General features: G+C 45.1%; 1 protein-coding gene across 2 annotated transcripts in view; it reads right to left on the bottom strand.

Annotated features, from left to right (window-relative positions):
• Positions 1-4,712: 4,712 nt before the first annotated feature.
• Positions 4,713-18,243, bottom strand: part of tshz2 (teashirt zinc finger homeobox 2) — a 39,220-nt gene continuing 25,689 nt past the window's right edge. For both annotated transcript variants that reach the window (XM_079741788.1, XM_079741789.1), the window contains exon 2: positions 4,713-8,419. In XM_079741788.1, coding sequence (XP_079597914.1) covers positions 5,391-8,419 — 3,029 coding nt within the window. In that variant the 3' untranslated portion in view covers positions 4,713-5,390. The remainder of the gene's footprint in view (positions 8,420-18,243) is intronic.

The raw sequence follows: 18,243 nt of genomic DNA, 5'->3' as shown, positions 1-18,243 counted from the left end.
GCCGCCTTGTCCCATCTTTAAACCGTCACGTGACCTACTTAGCGTTAACGTAAACATGGTATCAAATATAATCTCTAGTAACAACACGTCTGTGGATTACTGCGGGGCGGCCCGCGCCCGTTCTGTGGGCCGCCGACGTGCACGCCATCCTTTTGCCGCCGTATTAAAGGGCTCTAATAAGCGTAGGTGTCAGGCGCATCTCCGCCGCCGTTTGGTGACTCAAGAGATGCTTGGGAGGCACAAGCATCCAGTCTGCAAGAATTAGAGCGGCGTCCGTGATAGTGCTGACGTCTGCAAAAGGGGGTCGGAGCTGGAGATTAAGCCCAATAAAAATGTGTGATTTGTTGCTTTCATATTTGGGAGATGTCAGCTTCAATTTGAGCCAGCACAGTGCCTCGAGGCGGCCCGCATGACACGTCTGAAGGATGCACTGATGAACTGCTTGCAATCAAGTGGGTAGCTCTCTCTCATCCAGCGTAGGATGCCAATGAAAACCCTCTGTGCTGCACGCACAGGAAGTGAGAGAGGCCTCTGCCAAGTGTCTCGGAAAGCTCTCTGCAGGACTGACGCAGGCAACGTGTTGTATTTCTGATGGATCGACAAACAAAGGATTTCCTTTAGGTCTACTTGAAATACTCTGACTTGATGAACTGCATTGTTTTTTTCTAATTTTGAATCACTGAACTTTTGTCTTAGTAATGTTCTAGTAATCATTTACTAATGGTGTTCATATGGTGTTCATGGTAAATAAGGTAATGGTGTTCACGTGAACTAAGCTTCTAATTTATACATTATTTAATAGGGTTAGCGTGTTAACCCATAACCACGAACCCTAACCTTAACCTTAACCCTAACACAAGCCTTAACACCACTTATGCTCTATAACAATGCCTAACACTGCATTAACTCATGTTAATTAATGGTTAATTAACATGCCCTTATTGTAAAGTGTTACCATGTATTTTATACAATAATATATTATTTGACATCATCATCACCATCCTCAACAGCTACAACAGTGTGCAGGCCTACACCTGATACATCTTTACCTGGCTGGTCACAGAGAAGGGTTTGGCAGTGGCAGAAACAGGTCCATAACATGTTCCTTTCTTCGCTATGAAGGCTGCATCCTTTAGCTTTACATTTTCTGCTGACTGGGCATCTTGCGTCCACCTCCGAATGGGAAGGTTGACTTTATTCGTCTGCAGCTGACATTGGTGAAAGTTTTCTTGCGAAAGAAAGTTCGGGACTATGAGTCCATCTCTCACTGAGTTTTTAAATAGTTTGTGCGGGATATAAATAGTGTTATGCAAAGATGATCACTGGGACTTTGTGAGACACGCACAGTGGGGGTAATGAAATTAATAATGGAGACATTGTCACGTTATGTCAAGTCACATGTGTGAATGTAATCCTTTATTAAAGGATTAAAGGACACTGCCGAGAAGACGGAGGAAGATGACCTCCTCAATAACTAAATAACTCTGACTGACTATTTGAGATTCCCAACATATGAAAACACCCCCTGGGTTTACAACCAAAACCTCCCCATGCGCCCTCAGTATCATTTTGGTATGAAGTACTTCATCAACCTTTAGCGTTTCGGTGACACGTGTGAAGTTTTCAGCATTTGTGATTAATAAGATACAAATACACAATTGATATTTGATAAATTACTTTCAGTTTCATATTCATGATGTACAATGAATATGCAGCACCAGGGGCCTACTTGATTGATCAAATCTATTCATCATGTGCTTTCCCTAATTAGCATATCCCAAGCAACACTGTCATCAGTGGAGGCCTATGGGCTTATTTTAGAGGTATGGCGGAGTCCAAGAGTTACAACACACTGCTTTTGTGTCTTGACAACTGCTCGCATTAACACGGTTTATTCATTATTCAACCCTATCAAAGGCTACTCTGCAGCAGCCATAGTAGTGTGGCGTGAATCACTGGACAATGCTGTTGTTACCCGACTCAATCCCAGTGATCCTGATTAGCCTATGGAATATGAAATCATTTGCAACATCTCCCGTACGGTTGATTACAGTGAAAGGGGGAAATGTAATATCATCTGAGAGCGTGGCTTGGACCTAATGAACTATAGATTTTAGGAAGGACAAATGAACACCAAAAAAAAAGAATGAGGATGTTGGTCATTATACTGTAAGTATTTCAAAAGCCCTTCATTAAGCACATGAGCCAGTCATTACCCCTGGTCTGTGTGATGAACACTTTCACCCCCCCCCCCCCCCCCCCCCCCCCCCGTCTCTCTCTATGGCTCACAGGCAGGATGATGCAAGACAGCCCATGCTTGTCTACCCCCGGTCGCTTTGAAGCAAACCGAGCCACGTTGTAAATGTTTTGCGCCTATCCGAGCAGACAAATTCCGATGCACATTTGTCCCATTACGGCGTATCAACATCAGCAAGATGCACGCTAGTTCAAGCAAGGAGCGCACACTTATCATTATTTGATAGCATGTTTAATGACAGATTGACAAAGGGTTCGCAAATGCAAACTGGCATCCGTTTTTGTAAGTCAGGGTTGAACTACGACTGAGAGGCAAGGGAGCTTATGTGCATAATTTGATTTTTCAACTCGGCTATTAAGAGTGTTGAATAAAAATAAAAGCAAATGTTAAAGGGGTCATCTCGAAGATGTCAGTTTTGTTCTCTTTGGTGCCCCCTATAGCTGAGAACAACAGTACAGTGCTACACACACAAGTGAGTTGGAGCAATTGTGTTCTGTGGCTCTGTCTGCCATCTCTGCCACCATATCTGGCATCACCCAGCAAACACTGCTGGGTGATGGAAAATGCATCACTAAATGTGCATTGCTTGGGATTCGTATGAATTACGCCACCAACACACAATTGGTCATACTGCACAGGCAAAGGGTTTCGTCATTAGGCCATAGTCTCATCACAATGGTTTGACCTCATTCGGTGATAGATAGTGACTGAACCGATGTTGGTTTAAATGAAAATCATTGGAGATATTGGAGATTACCACTTTAAATCTTTCCAAAAATGTTATTTTCAAGCAAAATTATAAATGACACACTACCTAAACTGTGACATATATAATTATATTCCTCCAGAAAAAAACCTTTTATTTTGAAAATAAAATGGTTGGCCTGTACTGAAATATGAGGATGTGTCCTCCTTAAGTCAGTGTTGAATCGATGGTGTGAACATAGGACATTATATATATATTTATATATGTTATATGTATGGGCATGCAGACATGTATCACTGTGTCTGCATATCAAAACGTCATTCAAATTTGAAAGCATAGGATTATTGTATAGATGTGTAGACAGAAGAGCGAGTCTACAGTGTGTGAGCGTGTGTGTGTGTGTGTGTGTGCGTAATTACACCTCACTGTGGTCTGTAATTAGCCATGACATGTTAGATATACAGTACGATTAGCTGCATTAATACGCAAACATCCCAAATAAATTAATATAAAGCAGAAGAATAATTATGTGTTTATTTTAATTAATTAGCCGAATAACATTTGTATTAATCCAGTGTGCATGTATTTATATATATATATATATATATATATATATATATATATATAAATATACTTGACAGATTGATGGTCAACTCATTTCCTCCTGCTGATTACATTGCTGATGGGGTTAGTTTTGTATTAATCGCATGTTGTGCTGCACCATACCTCTCCATAAAGACATTTTAATAGAATAAAAAGACAAATACAACTCCAACTAAACCTTATCTCAAGTATTGTGGTGTTTTCTCTTTCCCTTTTACACTTAACATCAATAATTGATAACACACCATAACGTTGGATTTCAATAAGTGCAAATAAGGAGTTTTGCAGCATTTCACATTGGGAGCCATTTTAGAAATGATTGCTTTCTTCAAATGAGAATAGGTTGCTAGTCTAAAACACAATGGCTTTACAGAGGAGTGTGAGCTCCGTCTGTAATGAGAGGCACTAAATAATTTATGGCTTTAATCTGCTCACTGAGGAGTGTGGTCTATGACAGTAATTATAAATGCAGGGAGAAATTATAGCTGAATACTTTAACTGCATTAGGAGTCATCTGATGAACAACGTGATTGCCTGCTCATTTCCAACAATAGGGGGCAAGTCGGTGTCACGGTATTCAAATCACCACAGTGCCCATGTGCCTTTTCCCCTTTACCATCAAATGTCACTTTCCCGTTATAAAATAGAGATTTGATGGGAGGAGGTAATTGCGGACTTGATTGCTTGAAAAGAGATGAATTGCATGAAATGTTTATAAATTTAGGAGGAAATCATTTTTAATAGCTCTGAAATAATATAGCTGGAGGAAATATGTTTAATTGTTATGATACCAGCATGCAGAGACAGTAGCAGCCTTTACAGTGAGGCAGTAAAAGCTGACATGGAAATATATTGTTCATGTGTATGTAAAAACCATGGTGTGACTATGGGTCTTTTAATCTCCAAATTAAATTCTCAAATCATCAAAATATATTGAATGCATCTGAGATTGAAAGATTTAATGAACACATAAATGTGTGGTGTAGGTTTGGTTTCGATTTATATCAACAAGAAATACTTTTTCTTTTGGTTTGGTTGCACACACCATTTGGTTGCCATTGTTGTCTACAATTAATATTTCAGACGCAAGAAAAAAAAGACCACAAGCTGTTATCAAATGTTAACTCTTTATTTGAATAGGTAAAAAAAAGGTGCAGGTATATTTTTTCTTGCTGTTAATAATTTTATCGCATGAAATGCACTGTTTTCCCCCTAAAATATATTTACATGTGAGATATTCCTGTTTCCAAATTACCTTTTTTTTTCAACATTTACAGAATCCAAGTCTAAACTGGTGATTAAACATTTATTAAAGTGCTTTTTTTCTTTTATCATTGCAACACAAAACGCTTTACATAGCAATGCTCTGTACAGTTCTGTGTGTGTGATATCACATGTCTGTCTACCCTTTCAAACAGCTGCACGTTTATGCAATTTACTGTAGTACTTAGAATACGTTGTAAATTATAATTGATTCATTAGTTCTTGTTGAAATACAATTGAAACTTGAAATATTATACAAATAAATAGTAGTCATAGCCAGAGCTATTGCATGCAAACATTAGCAATCATTTTTCTTCAAGCAGTAATACATTTCTTATTACTGGTGATGCATTTGAGCAGGGTGCAAAGGTATCTTTAAGTGTGTCCTTAGTTATTTCTAACCAGTGTGTGTACTCAAGTGAATGAAACGTTATAATAATGCACACTATACAATCAAATTTAAAAATGACTGGAATAATGGACCCGTGTATGTAAAAAATAAAAAGTAAAATAGACAAACAAACACAAAACTCCCCACAAAACGAGAGAGTATACTAAAACCTACTCCTTTTCCATTTCCACATACTGTGAGTGGTTATCTGGGGATTTGCTGTGAGTTTTACTCAAATGGAGTTTAACCGCATGGTTGCTTGCAAATGTTCTACAGCAAAGCTTACATCTGAATTTTGAGTCAATATCCTCCTCCAGGCCCGGTGGCTCTGTAGGTCTCACGTTAAGGGCCTTTGACAGTTCAGGCTCTTCCATCTTTGTCTGGTGTTCCACAGGCAACTTGCACATGTCTTTGATCTGGAAGCCTAGGTGGGATTCCAGGTGAGAAATGAATGCGGGGGGTGACCTGAACTGCGACGCGCAGTCATTACAATAAAAAATTGGATGGCCAGTGTCCATGTTCTTCAGAAATTTAGTACCGCCTGTTTTCCGCAATTGGTATTTCACGTTCGCTAACCAGTGGCTGATGGTGGTCATAGAGAGTCCGGTGAACTTGGAGATGTGCATGCGCTCCTGAGGCCCGAGGTCTGAGAGAAGGTACTTTCCTTCAGAGGTCTGGAAGAGGCTTGAGGCAAACTGGGCCTGCAGGATGAGGAGATGGCGGGGGTTCCAGTTGGACTGTCTACCTTTACGCTTGTGGACAGAATACACGTCGGCCGACACGTCCTCAAAACGCCTGACATCCGTTTCCAGTTTCATGCTCGGGATTCTAGAGGGCGTGGAAGGTTTTGGTGTGGTGGCCTTAGGGAGGACTTTGACCATGTCGGCAATGTCTGACAGTGCGTACTTATGTGGTACTGGGGTAGAGGGTGATAGTACTGAAGCACTCGCAGGCTTGCTGTGTTTGGATTTTGTTAAGTCTATCGGCTGGTCCTCATTAACAAACAGGAAAGAATTCTCAGGCCGATTTCTAATCGGATTTCCAAGCCTTAGAGCAGATTTTTCATTGTTCCGGTTTATTTCAGCGAAAATGGACTGAGTGCGCGCAGATATTTTAGCTGCCCTTGCATTGTTGGGCTTATTTGCTTTGCCCAGATGATTGTTCAATACGGACTGCAGTGCACTGAGGGGGTTTATGGCAAACGCATCCGGAGTGTCACTGAGAAGCTCCGGAGCAGCGCTGTGTCCATTACTAGCAGAGGGACTCGGTGTCTTGCCTGTGTCGAAATCCGGGCTCAACTTTTCTTTGATCACTTCATTCACGTCATTCGCACAGTCTGCGTCAAGCTTTGAAGAGGAAGAGGAGTCGTCCTGACAATCGCTGTCATCATTCTCCAGCGGATCAAACTTAATGTTCTGAATTTCTTTACTGTCGCTTATGCCCACCTTTTCCTTTTTGATGTCCACATTTTGATGCTGTCCCTCGGTGGTTTCTGCTCCCAGAGCTCCAGGGTAAACCTTCCCCTTTGGGGCGATGGTTCTGAGCTTGTGGTTGAAAGATTGCTTCAGCTGAATGGGAGGAGACGCGGAGAGTGGCGTGCTTTTGATGAGCCCAGAGAGTTGATAGGCGGCGTGAATGCTAGGATAGGCACTCCAGCTCGGCGTCCCGGTTTGAGCTTTGTTGATGGCGGACGCCACTGTGTTGGCTAAAGATTTGAGGATGTCTCCTCCAGCGCCTGTACCCTGCTCCAGATCCTCCTCGCGGAGATAAGGATACTTAAAGGTATCGCTACCGGCCTTCTGATCTTCACTCTCTTGCTTTTCCTCTTTCATCTCGGTTTCTGCCTTTTTCTCTGACGTGCCCTCGCCCTGGCATTCCTTCTCTCGTTCCCCAGGGGAGGCCGCTTTCGGGGACATTTTACCTCCCTCAGTTTCACTGGCGGCCGGCTCAGCCAGTACCTGCATCTTCTCTACTGCCAAGGGATCCAGGGCTAACTGTTTACCCTTCTTGGAGGCCGAGTTTGTGACTTTGATGAAGTGGCCGGTCACCATCATGTGGGTGGTGAGCTGCTGGAGAGTATCGTGTGAGCTCCCGCACTCCATGCACTTCAGAATCTGAGATTTGCACGTCTCAAACTGCCAGGTGTAGCTCGCCCCGTTCTGATAGCCGTAGCGGTTGTTGTTGGCGTTTGAAATGGCGGTGGCTCTCTGTGCGTCAGTTAAGCCAGTGGTGGAATCCGGGGAGCAGGGTCTTGCGGTGTCAAAGGCCCTTTTCTTTGACGGTGGCAAAAGCTTGGGTGTGAGCACTGGGAGAGGTTCTTTTAAAGGCACTTTTTGGTAATGCTTTGTTTTAATCATGTGAACACTCAGATCCTGAAGGGAGTCAAACGAGTGGCTGCAGAACATGCACTTCAACACCTTCTGTGCATCCTCTTTCCCCTCCATGTCATGCAGATTGCGTTTCCTGGATTTCGATGACGAGGACGAGTGACTCTGTTTGCCGTGGTTGTTGTCCTGGTAATGTCCGCTCTTGTTCATGTGAACCGTGAGATCCACCAGTGTGTCGTATGCAGCGCTGCAGTCTTTGCACCGGAAACGACTGGCTCCCGTGAACACCGACCCACAAGCTTTGTTGCTCTGCCGGTACAAGTGGACCGAGCTGAAGAGATTGGGTTTGGACATAGGCTTCGGAGACAGAGTCTGCTGCAAGGTCTTGGAGAGTGCATCCTGGTGCCAATCGAATTCGGTCTTGGCGCTGCCATTGGTGCTGTCACAGTTCGCTTTGCTGGTGTTCTTGCCTATTTTCAGGTCCATCCCAAGCCCTGTCCAGTAGGAGTCGGAGAGAAAGTTTGCATAGGCGGCCCTCATGTTCTCCAGGCTGCTGTTCATCTCCTCCTTGTGTTTGGGTGGGCCGCTCTCCTCCTCCTTCGGGCCCTCGCTGAGATAGGGCGCTTTGAAGTCTGTGAGGCGGTCGCTGGTGTCGCTAAGGCGCGACTCCAACTCTGTCTCTTGATTGGACAGGACACTAATGGGAGAGTTCTGGTCGCTGTAACTGTTAGTGCTCTTTTCGTCCGTCTCTTTGTCCTCTGACAATTTGGGGACGGGCTTCTCTGAACCTTCTTCTTCAGTGGGAGGGTCATTCTCTCCGTCTTCTTTGTCGATTGGCTCTTCAAGGACCATGTCATCGTCAGGCGTGTAAACTAGCATAAACAGAGAGAGAACAAACATAGGACGGATTACTTTTGGGGATTGTGAGAGGCAACAAGGATATAAAAATAACACATGGAGTTGAATTCAGAGGAAAAAATGTATACATCATTAAATACAACATTTTATCAAGTTTGACAATGCTAAAATGGCAATGTTGAATAGTAGATTACCAGGCATTTCACAGCAGGTATTTAAGTATTTATGATATATTACATGAACAAATTCCATCAAATGTGGGTATTTCAGCTGCAAGTTTAAGTCGCACAGCAGGATCTGTCATTAGCCCTTACTAACTGCTGGTTTAACAGCCCTGCCTGATTCGTAATGGGGCATTAAAAGAGGAAGTACTGAACCGTCATTCTGACACGCGTCAGTAAAATCACCCCTACGTTTGACATTATGTTAACGTCACTGTGTAGAGCTGTTCAACTCATGTAACATATTTGATATGCAGCCATCTATCTGAATCTGAAACATCACAACACTATTAGCATGTCTTTTCATGGTCACTGTTGTGGTCAGAAAATGTACAAGCAAGGAGAGACGTGAATGGGACATAACAGCCCTGTTTAAGCACTGATGCATTTCATGTGGTTAATATTTCTCTTTGGAAGAGAGGGCACACTTGTGTGAGGACTGGCAGGAGTCGAGCACTCAGGGGCCCCCATACTGGGAGGGCCACAGAATTTCCTCCTTATGTGTCTCAAAAATACTTTTTTCCCTTCTTTATTATCAATATTTCACAAGTGCCCCGAGAGGAGCCCTGGAGGTGAATGGCTTGCCGGCTAATGGACAGAGATGGAGATGGGACTTGGACTTTTCAAAACAAACATGGAGAATAGGGGCCCCTGTGAACAAGGGCTCCCACACACACCCAAGTGTGCCGTGACCTTGATCTACCGCAGGAAAAAGCTGTTTTGATTGGCCAACCAAGATCTGTGATAGCCCCCAGAAACACCCTTGACGCAGGGGGAGGGAGGGGTGTGTGAGTAGAGGAATGTTTTATTTATACTTTTATATATAGTTTTTTCCAAAGTGATAGAGAGCACTATTGGCCATGACAAGCCTTCAGTTGATGTCTTCCGTTTTCAAAGTCTTTCCTGACACTGAAAGATTGGTCAGGTTCAACACAAAAGTGGAGGGATGGGCGTTTATTTTCTGCCTAGCGATGGTGTGATGGAAATCGCTCATTCCTGTATAGCTCATTATAGGAAGTGACTTTTTCCTCGCAATACCGGGTGTCAGTAAAATTTCACCAAAGTACGTGTCAGATTTTGACATTCCCGAACGGTAAAAAAGAGGAGAGGAAAAAAATACATTATCCCAAATTGACATGTTCCTTTTTTTTGGGGGATATGCAAGAAATGCCTGCATCAACATTAATGTATACACTGGTCTACTGGTATTTGAGAAAGAAGGGGAAGATAGTGATTAGCAACTGCCATTCCTGCTGTTTTATGCCTTTCTATCAGATGCCCTGACTAACAGCTAGCCAGAAGCAGCAATTAACCTTTTGGCAGGCGTCACTCCGAGATACCACCATGTCTAACTCTCCTCCTCGAAGCATTGGTAAGTCTGCCCTGCCAGCACTCGGTTTATACTACTGTAATGTGTGTGTCTATGCCAAACAGCGTTGCTCCGCAAAAGTACAAGATCAAATTCAAGGGCATTGGTACTTTTGTATCACTCAATAGCTGTCATAAGCAGACTGCATCACAATAAAAAAAGATATCAATGAAAACACAACATTGCATTGGAATTCCTGTACAAATGCATCTGGAGTGGTTTACACTTCATGTGTGCAATTGTGTTGTGTGTGCCAGAAAAAAAAAAGATGGATCTAGGAGTATTAAAACCATGATAATTGGAAAATGATAAGTATAACATTAGTAGCGGCAGTATGGAAAGACAACCTTGAAATGACCACCAACTAAAGAAACAGGGCTCAAACACACGAATTGGACCAGCCTCAAAGGTGTTTTTCAAAAGCATGCAGGCTACCTATCCTTAGAAAACTAGAGGCTGCCGCGGCAGACTTGAGATTTAGCATGTCATAAACTGCTGTAAAGCCTTCAATCTGTGTCACGACAAATTTATACCTTCAGACAGAAATATGCAAAGGTCAAACGACCTTAGGTGCAAATCATAAATCCTCCACCCGAAGTGTTTATAACATTAATCTGTTAGAACACAGGCCTGGCAGAGAATGAGCTTGCTTCTCAGAAATGGCGGTGGTTTTCTGAGTCAAGTGCGTTTCCCGTATGTTATGAACCATGCTTACCTCATAAAACATGGCACACAGTATGTTACGCCTCATACTTACAGTATCCTGTCAAAATACATGTTTGTATTCGCCGTTGACGTGACAAACTATCCTCTCGTCAGGATTTCAGTCAATCCTTAAAAAAAGGGTGTATTCATTCTCTTGGGCTCCAATGCGAAAGTGTTATTAGAAACTTTTTGTAACGGTGAGGAGAAATCAACATTTATCCCTTCGGAAGGTCAACACTGCACTCATTAATCTGACAGGCCTACGAGGGCTAGCTGCCGGAGGGGTTTAGCTAATGGACAGCTGTGATACCCGGTGAGCGGCGGTAACACTATCTTCAAAGGAGATTGGGTAATTCATAGGTGCCAGTGACAGGTCTGCACGTCCGTGCCACTTTCCCCAGTGCACTCGGCTGGTCTCAAGCTACAGTTTTCTGCTGTGCACAAATCAATATCCCCTTTTTACTTCTCATTGATTGCCTTAGCGGTGGGACCGACGTAAGCAGGACTGTTATGACATTTCTAGATTTCCCCCTGTCCTTGGAACAATCAATTACACGCACATGGCAATCAAAACCTCTTTGCAAAATGAACCTGCTCCATGACATTTTCATCTCCTCGGATTTATGCCAAGTACGGAGAAAAAAAGGGAAAAGAAGAAGGATTTGCTCGGGTGTTGAGAATACCAGGGTCAGGTGCTCTTCCAGCCATCTCCCACACTGCCTCCGCAACGTCTTTGTACACAATAACAACTGGATAACAGAGCTGCAAATCATATGATGGATCCTCACTGTAGTGTATAAAAGCAGTGTATAAATAGGGTGTGTTGAATGTCAAAATCGTTAGGATGTATTTGCAGTGTTACCCGGCCACTTAAATATTACAGGACTTTGACTGCCGATAGAAAATAGATTTCAATGTTCAGAGTTGGAATGAGCAGCGGAGAATGAGTCACCATTCTACTGTTCTAGATTGAGACTACTCATGTGCGCCACATGGTTCAATGTTTGACTGTCTGATTAGGTTGTGTTGCTTCAGTTAAATCATTTATTTGTATGATAAAATGGGAAAAGGGATATCGATGGCTGGCCATGGAGTGATCTGGTGAACAGGACAATGAGTGAGTGAGGGAGGGAGGGAGGGAGGGAGTGAGTAAAAACATGCTCAATGGATGCAATCTGAATGCACCCAATGACACAATGATCACATTTGAAATACTGTGTGATCAGGGCCTTAATGGAGCACATGAGGCCCAAGGACCATGGTTGGAGAGACTGTGAGTGTGAGTGTGACTCTTGTTAACTTGGATTCTGCACTGGATCAGAGAAGAGTTGGAATGGTAAAGGACACTAATCCTGATCCCTGAGGCGATCTCTAAAGTTCTGTAAACACTTCTTTCTTCGTTGTTCCCTGTCAGGAAGCCCTGGAGTCCCAAGGACACAGCAGAATGGAGACGGAACCGTCGCGTTTAAGCTGCTGCCACAGAGTGTCTCTGGAGGTTAATTGATAGCAGGGAATGAAATTGTTTTTGACTTGCTTTCAAGAAGGTGCCCATGGAGTACATTAAGTCGTGTCTGAGCCGTTACTTCATTCCAACACTTTGGTTTTATGAGTCGAGTGACGGCAGTGATGTCCTCAAAGATTTAGCCGCTAGGGTAAAATGGTACTAACAGCACTTATATGCGTTGTGGTGAGAACCTTCTACGTAGATTGAGCCTCATGAGAAACGTTCAGACACAGCGTCCACAAAAAATACTATTGTTGGATTCTCTGGAGTCTTCGACACTGCGAAACCGAGCGACAGAAAGCGTGCGTTCATTTTTGTATGCATGAAGGATATGTTACTTAAAGCGCATTACCTAGTTCACTTAACCCAAGCTATTCATGCAGAAAAATGTCCTGCTTTCCTACACCCATAAATTAAATATTAAAAGGGCCTAATATAGTCCAATGGAAACGCTCATCTCAAGGAGAGCGTGGCCAACAGGAAGACAGACTGTGAACGGAGCAAAAGGCACAATGTGCTCAGAAGGACCCATAGCCAGATTAATATGATATGATCACAAATATGACACCATATTCTGCCATCTGGCTGCTCATTTGGGCAAAAATGATCCCAATAATTATAGCAATTAATCAAAACACGTTTTTTACCACCAACATTCTGTTAACTCCAAAAAAACACAGAGGACTTTGGAAGGGACGGTCAAACCGCTGTTCATTTAATCGATGAACAATGTTGAGCCACAACACTGTTTGAAGCGTGTGTTTACGGATCACAAAAACGGGAAGTTATATTTTTTGAATGTATTATTTATCTAGCGCTGCTAACGTGGAAGGGGAGGAGTCCTCACGCCAGGAGTGTGCGTGCTCCTCTCCGCTTGTGTGATTTGACCGCGCGCCGCGGCGCTGCTCAGCTTCTGCTGCTGTGAGACGCTAGCCTGCCTGCCACCTAACAGGATGTGAGGGGTGGTGGGAGAGCATCGCGGTCTGCGCCTCAGCACGTGAGTCAGACCCCCACATCAAACACACACACACACACAGACACACACACACACACACACAGCCCCCCCCAAAACTAGCATCACCCACACCACCACCCTCACCGTGGCGATGCTAGATCTAACATTATGAAACGATTCTAGCGTCTTCTTCTAAGATAGCATGATTGCCTCAGCCAGCCTCTCTTTTCATACTTCCACCACAGACTCGTTGTTTTGACGTTGTATCTTTGTTTTAGCGTGATTCTAATGCCGATGGACGGACACCCCCTATACGCCCTACAACGGTTCACAGTGTGCCAAAAAAATAAATAAACGGAAACACAAATGTAGCCTTTATATCTAAAAAGCTTGCGGTTTTTCTTCACACGCCGAGACTAAAAGCAGGCTAGAACACTGTGTATTTGTCAGATTACAGATAATCTTTCTTCTGCTCTGACAGATCAAAAAAAATGTACCCAAAAAGAAAAAAGAATAAAGAGGGGGCGGAGGAGAAGTTCCAGTTGGTGGAGCAGCAGTGGTGGGAGGGGGTGGGGGGGATTGGGCTCCAGTGTATTTCGCTCCTAGCGGGGGAGGGGAGCCGGCCGGGCGTCGCTCTGTCACTCGCTCTCTGAAGAGCCCCTGACACGGTGCTCCAGGAGCGACATGATGAGGTCTGATGGTTCCTTTCTGCAGAATAGCAGTTTACCCCTCATTCACCCTTATCACAGAGAGAGGGAGAGAGAGAGGGAGAGAGGGAGGGGGGAGGAGAGAGAGAGAGAGAGAGAGAGAGAGAGAGGGAGAGAGGGAGGGGGGAGGAGAGAGAGAGAGAGAGAGAGAGAGAGAGAGGGAGAGAGGGAGGGGGGAGGAGAGAGAGAGAGAGAGAGAGAGAGAGAGAGAGAGAGAGAGGGAGAAGGAGATAGGGAGGTTGAGAGAGGGGCTGCAGCGGGGGGTGTGAAGCCATCATCTTACAGTACGCCACTCAAGGCAGCCTCGCATATTGGAGCTGACCAGTCAAGCAAACAGGGCGGGACTAATAAAAGAGCATCTTGCCTCGGTTCAAATTTCCCTGATTGAATGTCAGTCAGGAATGTTGGCGTGGCAACGGGGAGAAAGTGGGACATCATTTAAAGGGACCGGTGCCGAGCACACATAAGGCCTTTTGTCTCCCCGCTCCACGGGACACGGCGAGGTTAGGATGACCTCCGCCGGGCCAAACACGCCGTTTGCTTTTCATGCCCGCCATTCCCACTAAACACACAGGATTCAGACACTCCTTCCAGACCCTCTTTCCCCCCTCCACTTCCTTAGGTTTTAATCAGCGTTTCGTTATTTTTAGCTCTGTCCAATGTAATCATCGTGGACGAATGCCAATGACCTTTTTGTTCTTCTATATCGCCTCGAGTTATATGTGCCCTGATATCGATTCATAATAACATTTACAGGGAGCACAAGAAGTGTGTCCACAAGCTGTGTGTGCTTCACGTCCGTCTCTCATCCCATGTTTAGGGATAGCAGAAGCATATAAATGGGTCAAAATGTATATGCAGTATATATATGTCCAAATACACAGATATATATATATATATATATACAGTATATATGTCCACTTTTCACTGTGCTACTTCCTCATTTATTCAGCCGGGGAGATATTTATTTGGATGTTATTTTTATAAATATTGTATACAGTAATGGCATCATAAACTGCATAACCCTTGGCCCGTACAACAAGAGGCCTTCTCCAAACCCTTTAGGTCAGGCTTTGATCCGTCTGATTTGAAGACGCTCTGCGTGTGTTTTGTTAAAACAGTGCGAAACTATTTATGTTTCACTGACTCTTCCTTCCCCATCATGCCTGTATGGATCTTTCATTAAGACTTTTGGATGGGTTCCAGACTAAAGCTTGCCTTGTACACCCACACACACACCCCCCCCCCCACACACACACACACACACACACACACACACACACACACACACACACACACACACACACACACATAAAAACACCCACAAACTCAAACACACACTTACACCGTGTTCAGCACTTTCTAAAAAACAGGATGCCTTTTTTTTTTGCGTTCCGTCTTCATTAATAGTAAATTGCCAGTTTTTCCTCCATTAAATACAATGAGGCCACTGAGCCCAAGTTCAGCTGGAGACCGGTGCTGTCAGATGCTATTGGGACCATCGACAGCCCCATGGTGGCACCAAGACACGGCGAGGAGAGCCGCCAGAAAACCTGCGTTTTCCCGGCACAAGAAGGGTGACGGTACAAGGTGCGGAAAGGCTTAAAAAAACAAAACACGGACTCTCTTATTCAGCTTTATTTTAATGGTAAATGTGTTGTCAAGCTGCGTCTCCATAATGATTAGGACCTGCATTTCTTTTTTTTCCCCGGGAAAAAAGTGCTAACTTTTATATTTGCTTGGTGCACATTGTCACTTTGACAGCCCGTTCTGAGAACAATGGCTGCCCAAATAGTGAAATGTGTTGGCATCGAATAGTTGAAAAGTTTCCCCTCAAAAACAGGCGTGCTGCTGTTTGCGAGGCATTCTTCTGTTTGATATCGAGAGGGTGATTAGAACGAAAGAAAGGAGGCGTTGAATAAATCCCCTCTCCCAAACCAGACCCCCCACCCCCCTCCACCACTTGTTTGAGATTGACATTCGATCCATCGAGTCAATTATTTCTGCTCATAAAACCTATTTCTATGAAAGTTGGTTAAAGACTAGAGTCATTCTGCGATGCGAGTGTGTGAATTAAACTGCAAGTAGAATTCACAGAAAACCAACAGCCCACTTAGTATTGGCTCTGCCGCTCTGATCATTTGTAAAGTCTGAATGGTCCAACCTTCAAACAGAATCCTTTCTGTTTAATACCTAAAAACTCAGGTTCACGTTAAAGTGGGTGGGAAGTGGGTCAGTAGTGGGGGGGGGGGGGGGGCGACTACTGGGCCGTTGCAATAAGTCCGTTACACCAAGGCAAGGTTTTTCTCTGTGCTACGTCCTCATTTAGTCAGCTGGGGAGAGACGTGACATTTCCATGGTTCAAACGTACCGGAGAAAGAGAGAGAGAGAGAGAGAGAGAGAGAGAGAGAGAGAGACAGAGAGAGAGAGAGAGAGAGAGAGAAAGAGATAGAGAGGGAGCGAGATCAAGCGAGAGTGGGAGCGAGAGGAAGAGAGAGAGAGAGAGAGCGAGCGAGAGAGAGGGAGAGGGAGAGAGAGGGAGAGAGAGAGAGAGAGAGAGAGAGAGAGAGAGAGAGAGAGAGAAGGAGAGGGAGAGAGAGGGAGAGAGAGAGAGAGAGAGAGAGAGAGGGAGAGGGAGAGAGAGGGAGAGAGAGGTATAGAGTCTTCTTGTGTGCGTTCCCTGCATGGGAGAAAGTGGTTAATCTATTGAAAAGAAGGTAGGCGGACAGGGCAGCCGATTGGAACTGATACCCGCGTGGCTGTAGGTTAGCGCACCGAGCAGGAGGAGAGGGTGGGCGTGGGAGGGAGGCTGGTGGAGGAGGAGGGAGGTAAGGGAGGAGGAGGGGGAGGAGGAGCAGGAGGGGGGGGGGGTCGAGGGAGGTGGAGACCAGAGCGACAGAGGAGCGGTTAATGGAAATGAGTGACAGGCTTTCAGAATGATTTACAACGGGTGGCGCGGCGGCGGTGCCGGCCCGTGATGGATGATCCTGAAAGACGGAGACAAACCATAAATCATGTCTTTGAATCATTGACAGAGATAGAGGAGGGGGGGAGGGGGGAGGAAAAGCAATGGCATTGACGTTCATTCTTCCAATAATGTACATTGACGAGTTACACTACGGAGCCTTAATTAAAAAGTGAACACGGGTCCTCTCCACCGCAAGCCCCCACCTCCCCATTACTCCCCCCCCCTGCATAAGCCAGAGCAGGCTCCTCTCCTCCTCTTTTCTTCTCCTCTCTCCTTCTCTGTCCTCTTCTCCTCCTCACTCCACTCTCCTCCGTTGGCTCTATCTCCTCCTCTCTCCTCGTCTCTCCCTCTCCTCCTCTCTCCTCCCTCACCCCTGTATCCTGCCCTCTTCTCCTCCTCTGTCCTTTTCTTCTCCTCTCTCCCATCTCCTCCTCTCCTCCTCCCTCCTCCTCTGTCCTCCTCCTTCCACTCTCCTCCATTGGCTCAGTCTCCTCCTCTCTCCTCTCCTCCTCCCTCCTCCTCTCTCCTCCGTTGGTTCTGTCTCCTCCTCTCTCCCATCTCCTCCTCTCTCCTCCTCTGTCCTCCTTCCACTCTCCTCCGTTGGATCTGTCTCCTCCTCTCTCCTCCTCTCCTCCTCCCTCCTCATCTCTCCTCCTCCCTCCACTCTCCTCCGTTGGTTCTGTCTCCTCCTCTCTCCCATCTCCTCCTTTCTCCTCCTCCCTCCACTCTCCTCCATTGGCTCTGTCTCCTCCTCCCTCCTTCCCTGTCCTCCACTCCTCCTCCCTCCTCTCTTCTCCGCTGGCTCCGTCTCCTCCCCTCTCCTCCCCTCCCCTCTCTGTATCAATGGTAATTAAAGATGCAGCACCCTGGATCCTTCCCCTTCCTTCCCCAAGCAGACACATTAGATAAGTGTTGTGCTCTGAGATAATGTCAACCCTCAACAATATCAGTGCAAGCTGGGCCTATTTGTTCCCACATTTGTAAACAGACGCGCACACGGACACGCACGTAGGCAGGCACTCACACGCCTGAATGCAAGCATACACATACTTACACACGCATTGAGGCGAGCATGCATGCACGCCAGCGCGCAGACATGCACACATACACACACACAAACACATACATGTGCGTACATACACACACACAGACACGCACACAGAAACACACACAGAAACACAAATGCATACATAGACACAAAAAACACACACATGCCCAAACGCACACATACATACATACACACACACACACACACACACACACGCGCACACACACACACACACACGCGCACATTACTGTGTTCACAAGGGATAGAAAAACAGAACATACAGACAAAGGAAAACAGAAAAACATTGGAGTGAAAAGAGAGAGAGAGAGAGAGAGAGAGAGAGAGAGAGAGAGAGAGAGAG

The sequence above is a fragment of the Pollachius pollachius genome (genome assembly GCF_949987615.1).
Source record: "Pollachius pollachius genome assembly, chromosome: 8".
Classification (NCBI taxonomy): Eukaryota; Metazoa; Chordata; class Actinopteri; order Gadiformes; family Gadidae; genus Pollachius; species Pollachius pollachius.
This window is presented reverse-complemented; position numbering and strand designations above follow the sequence as displayed.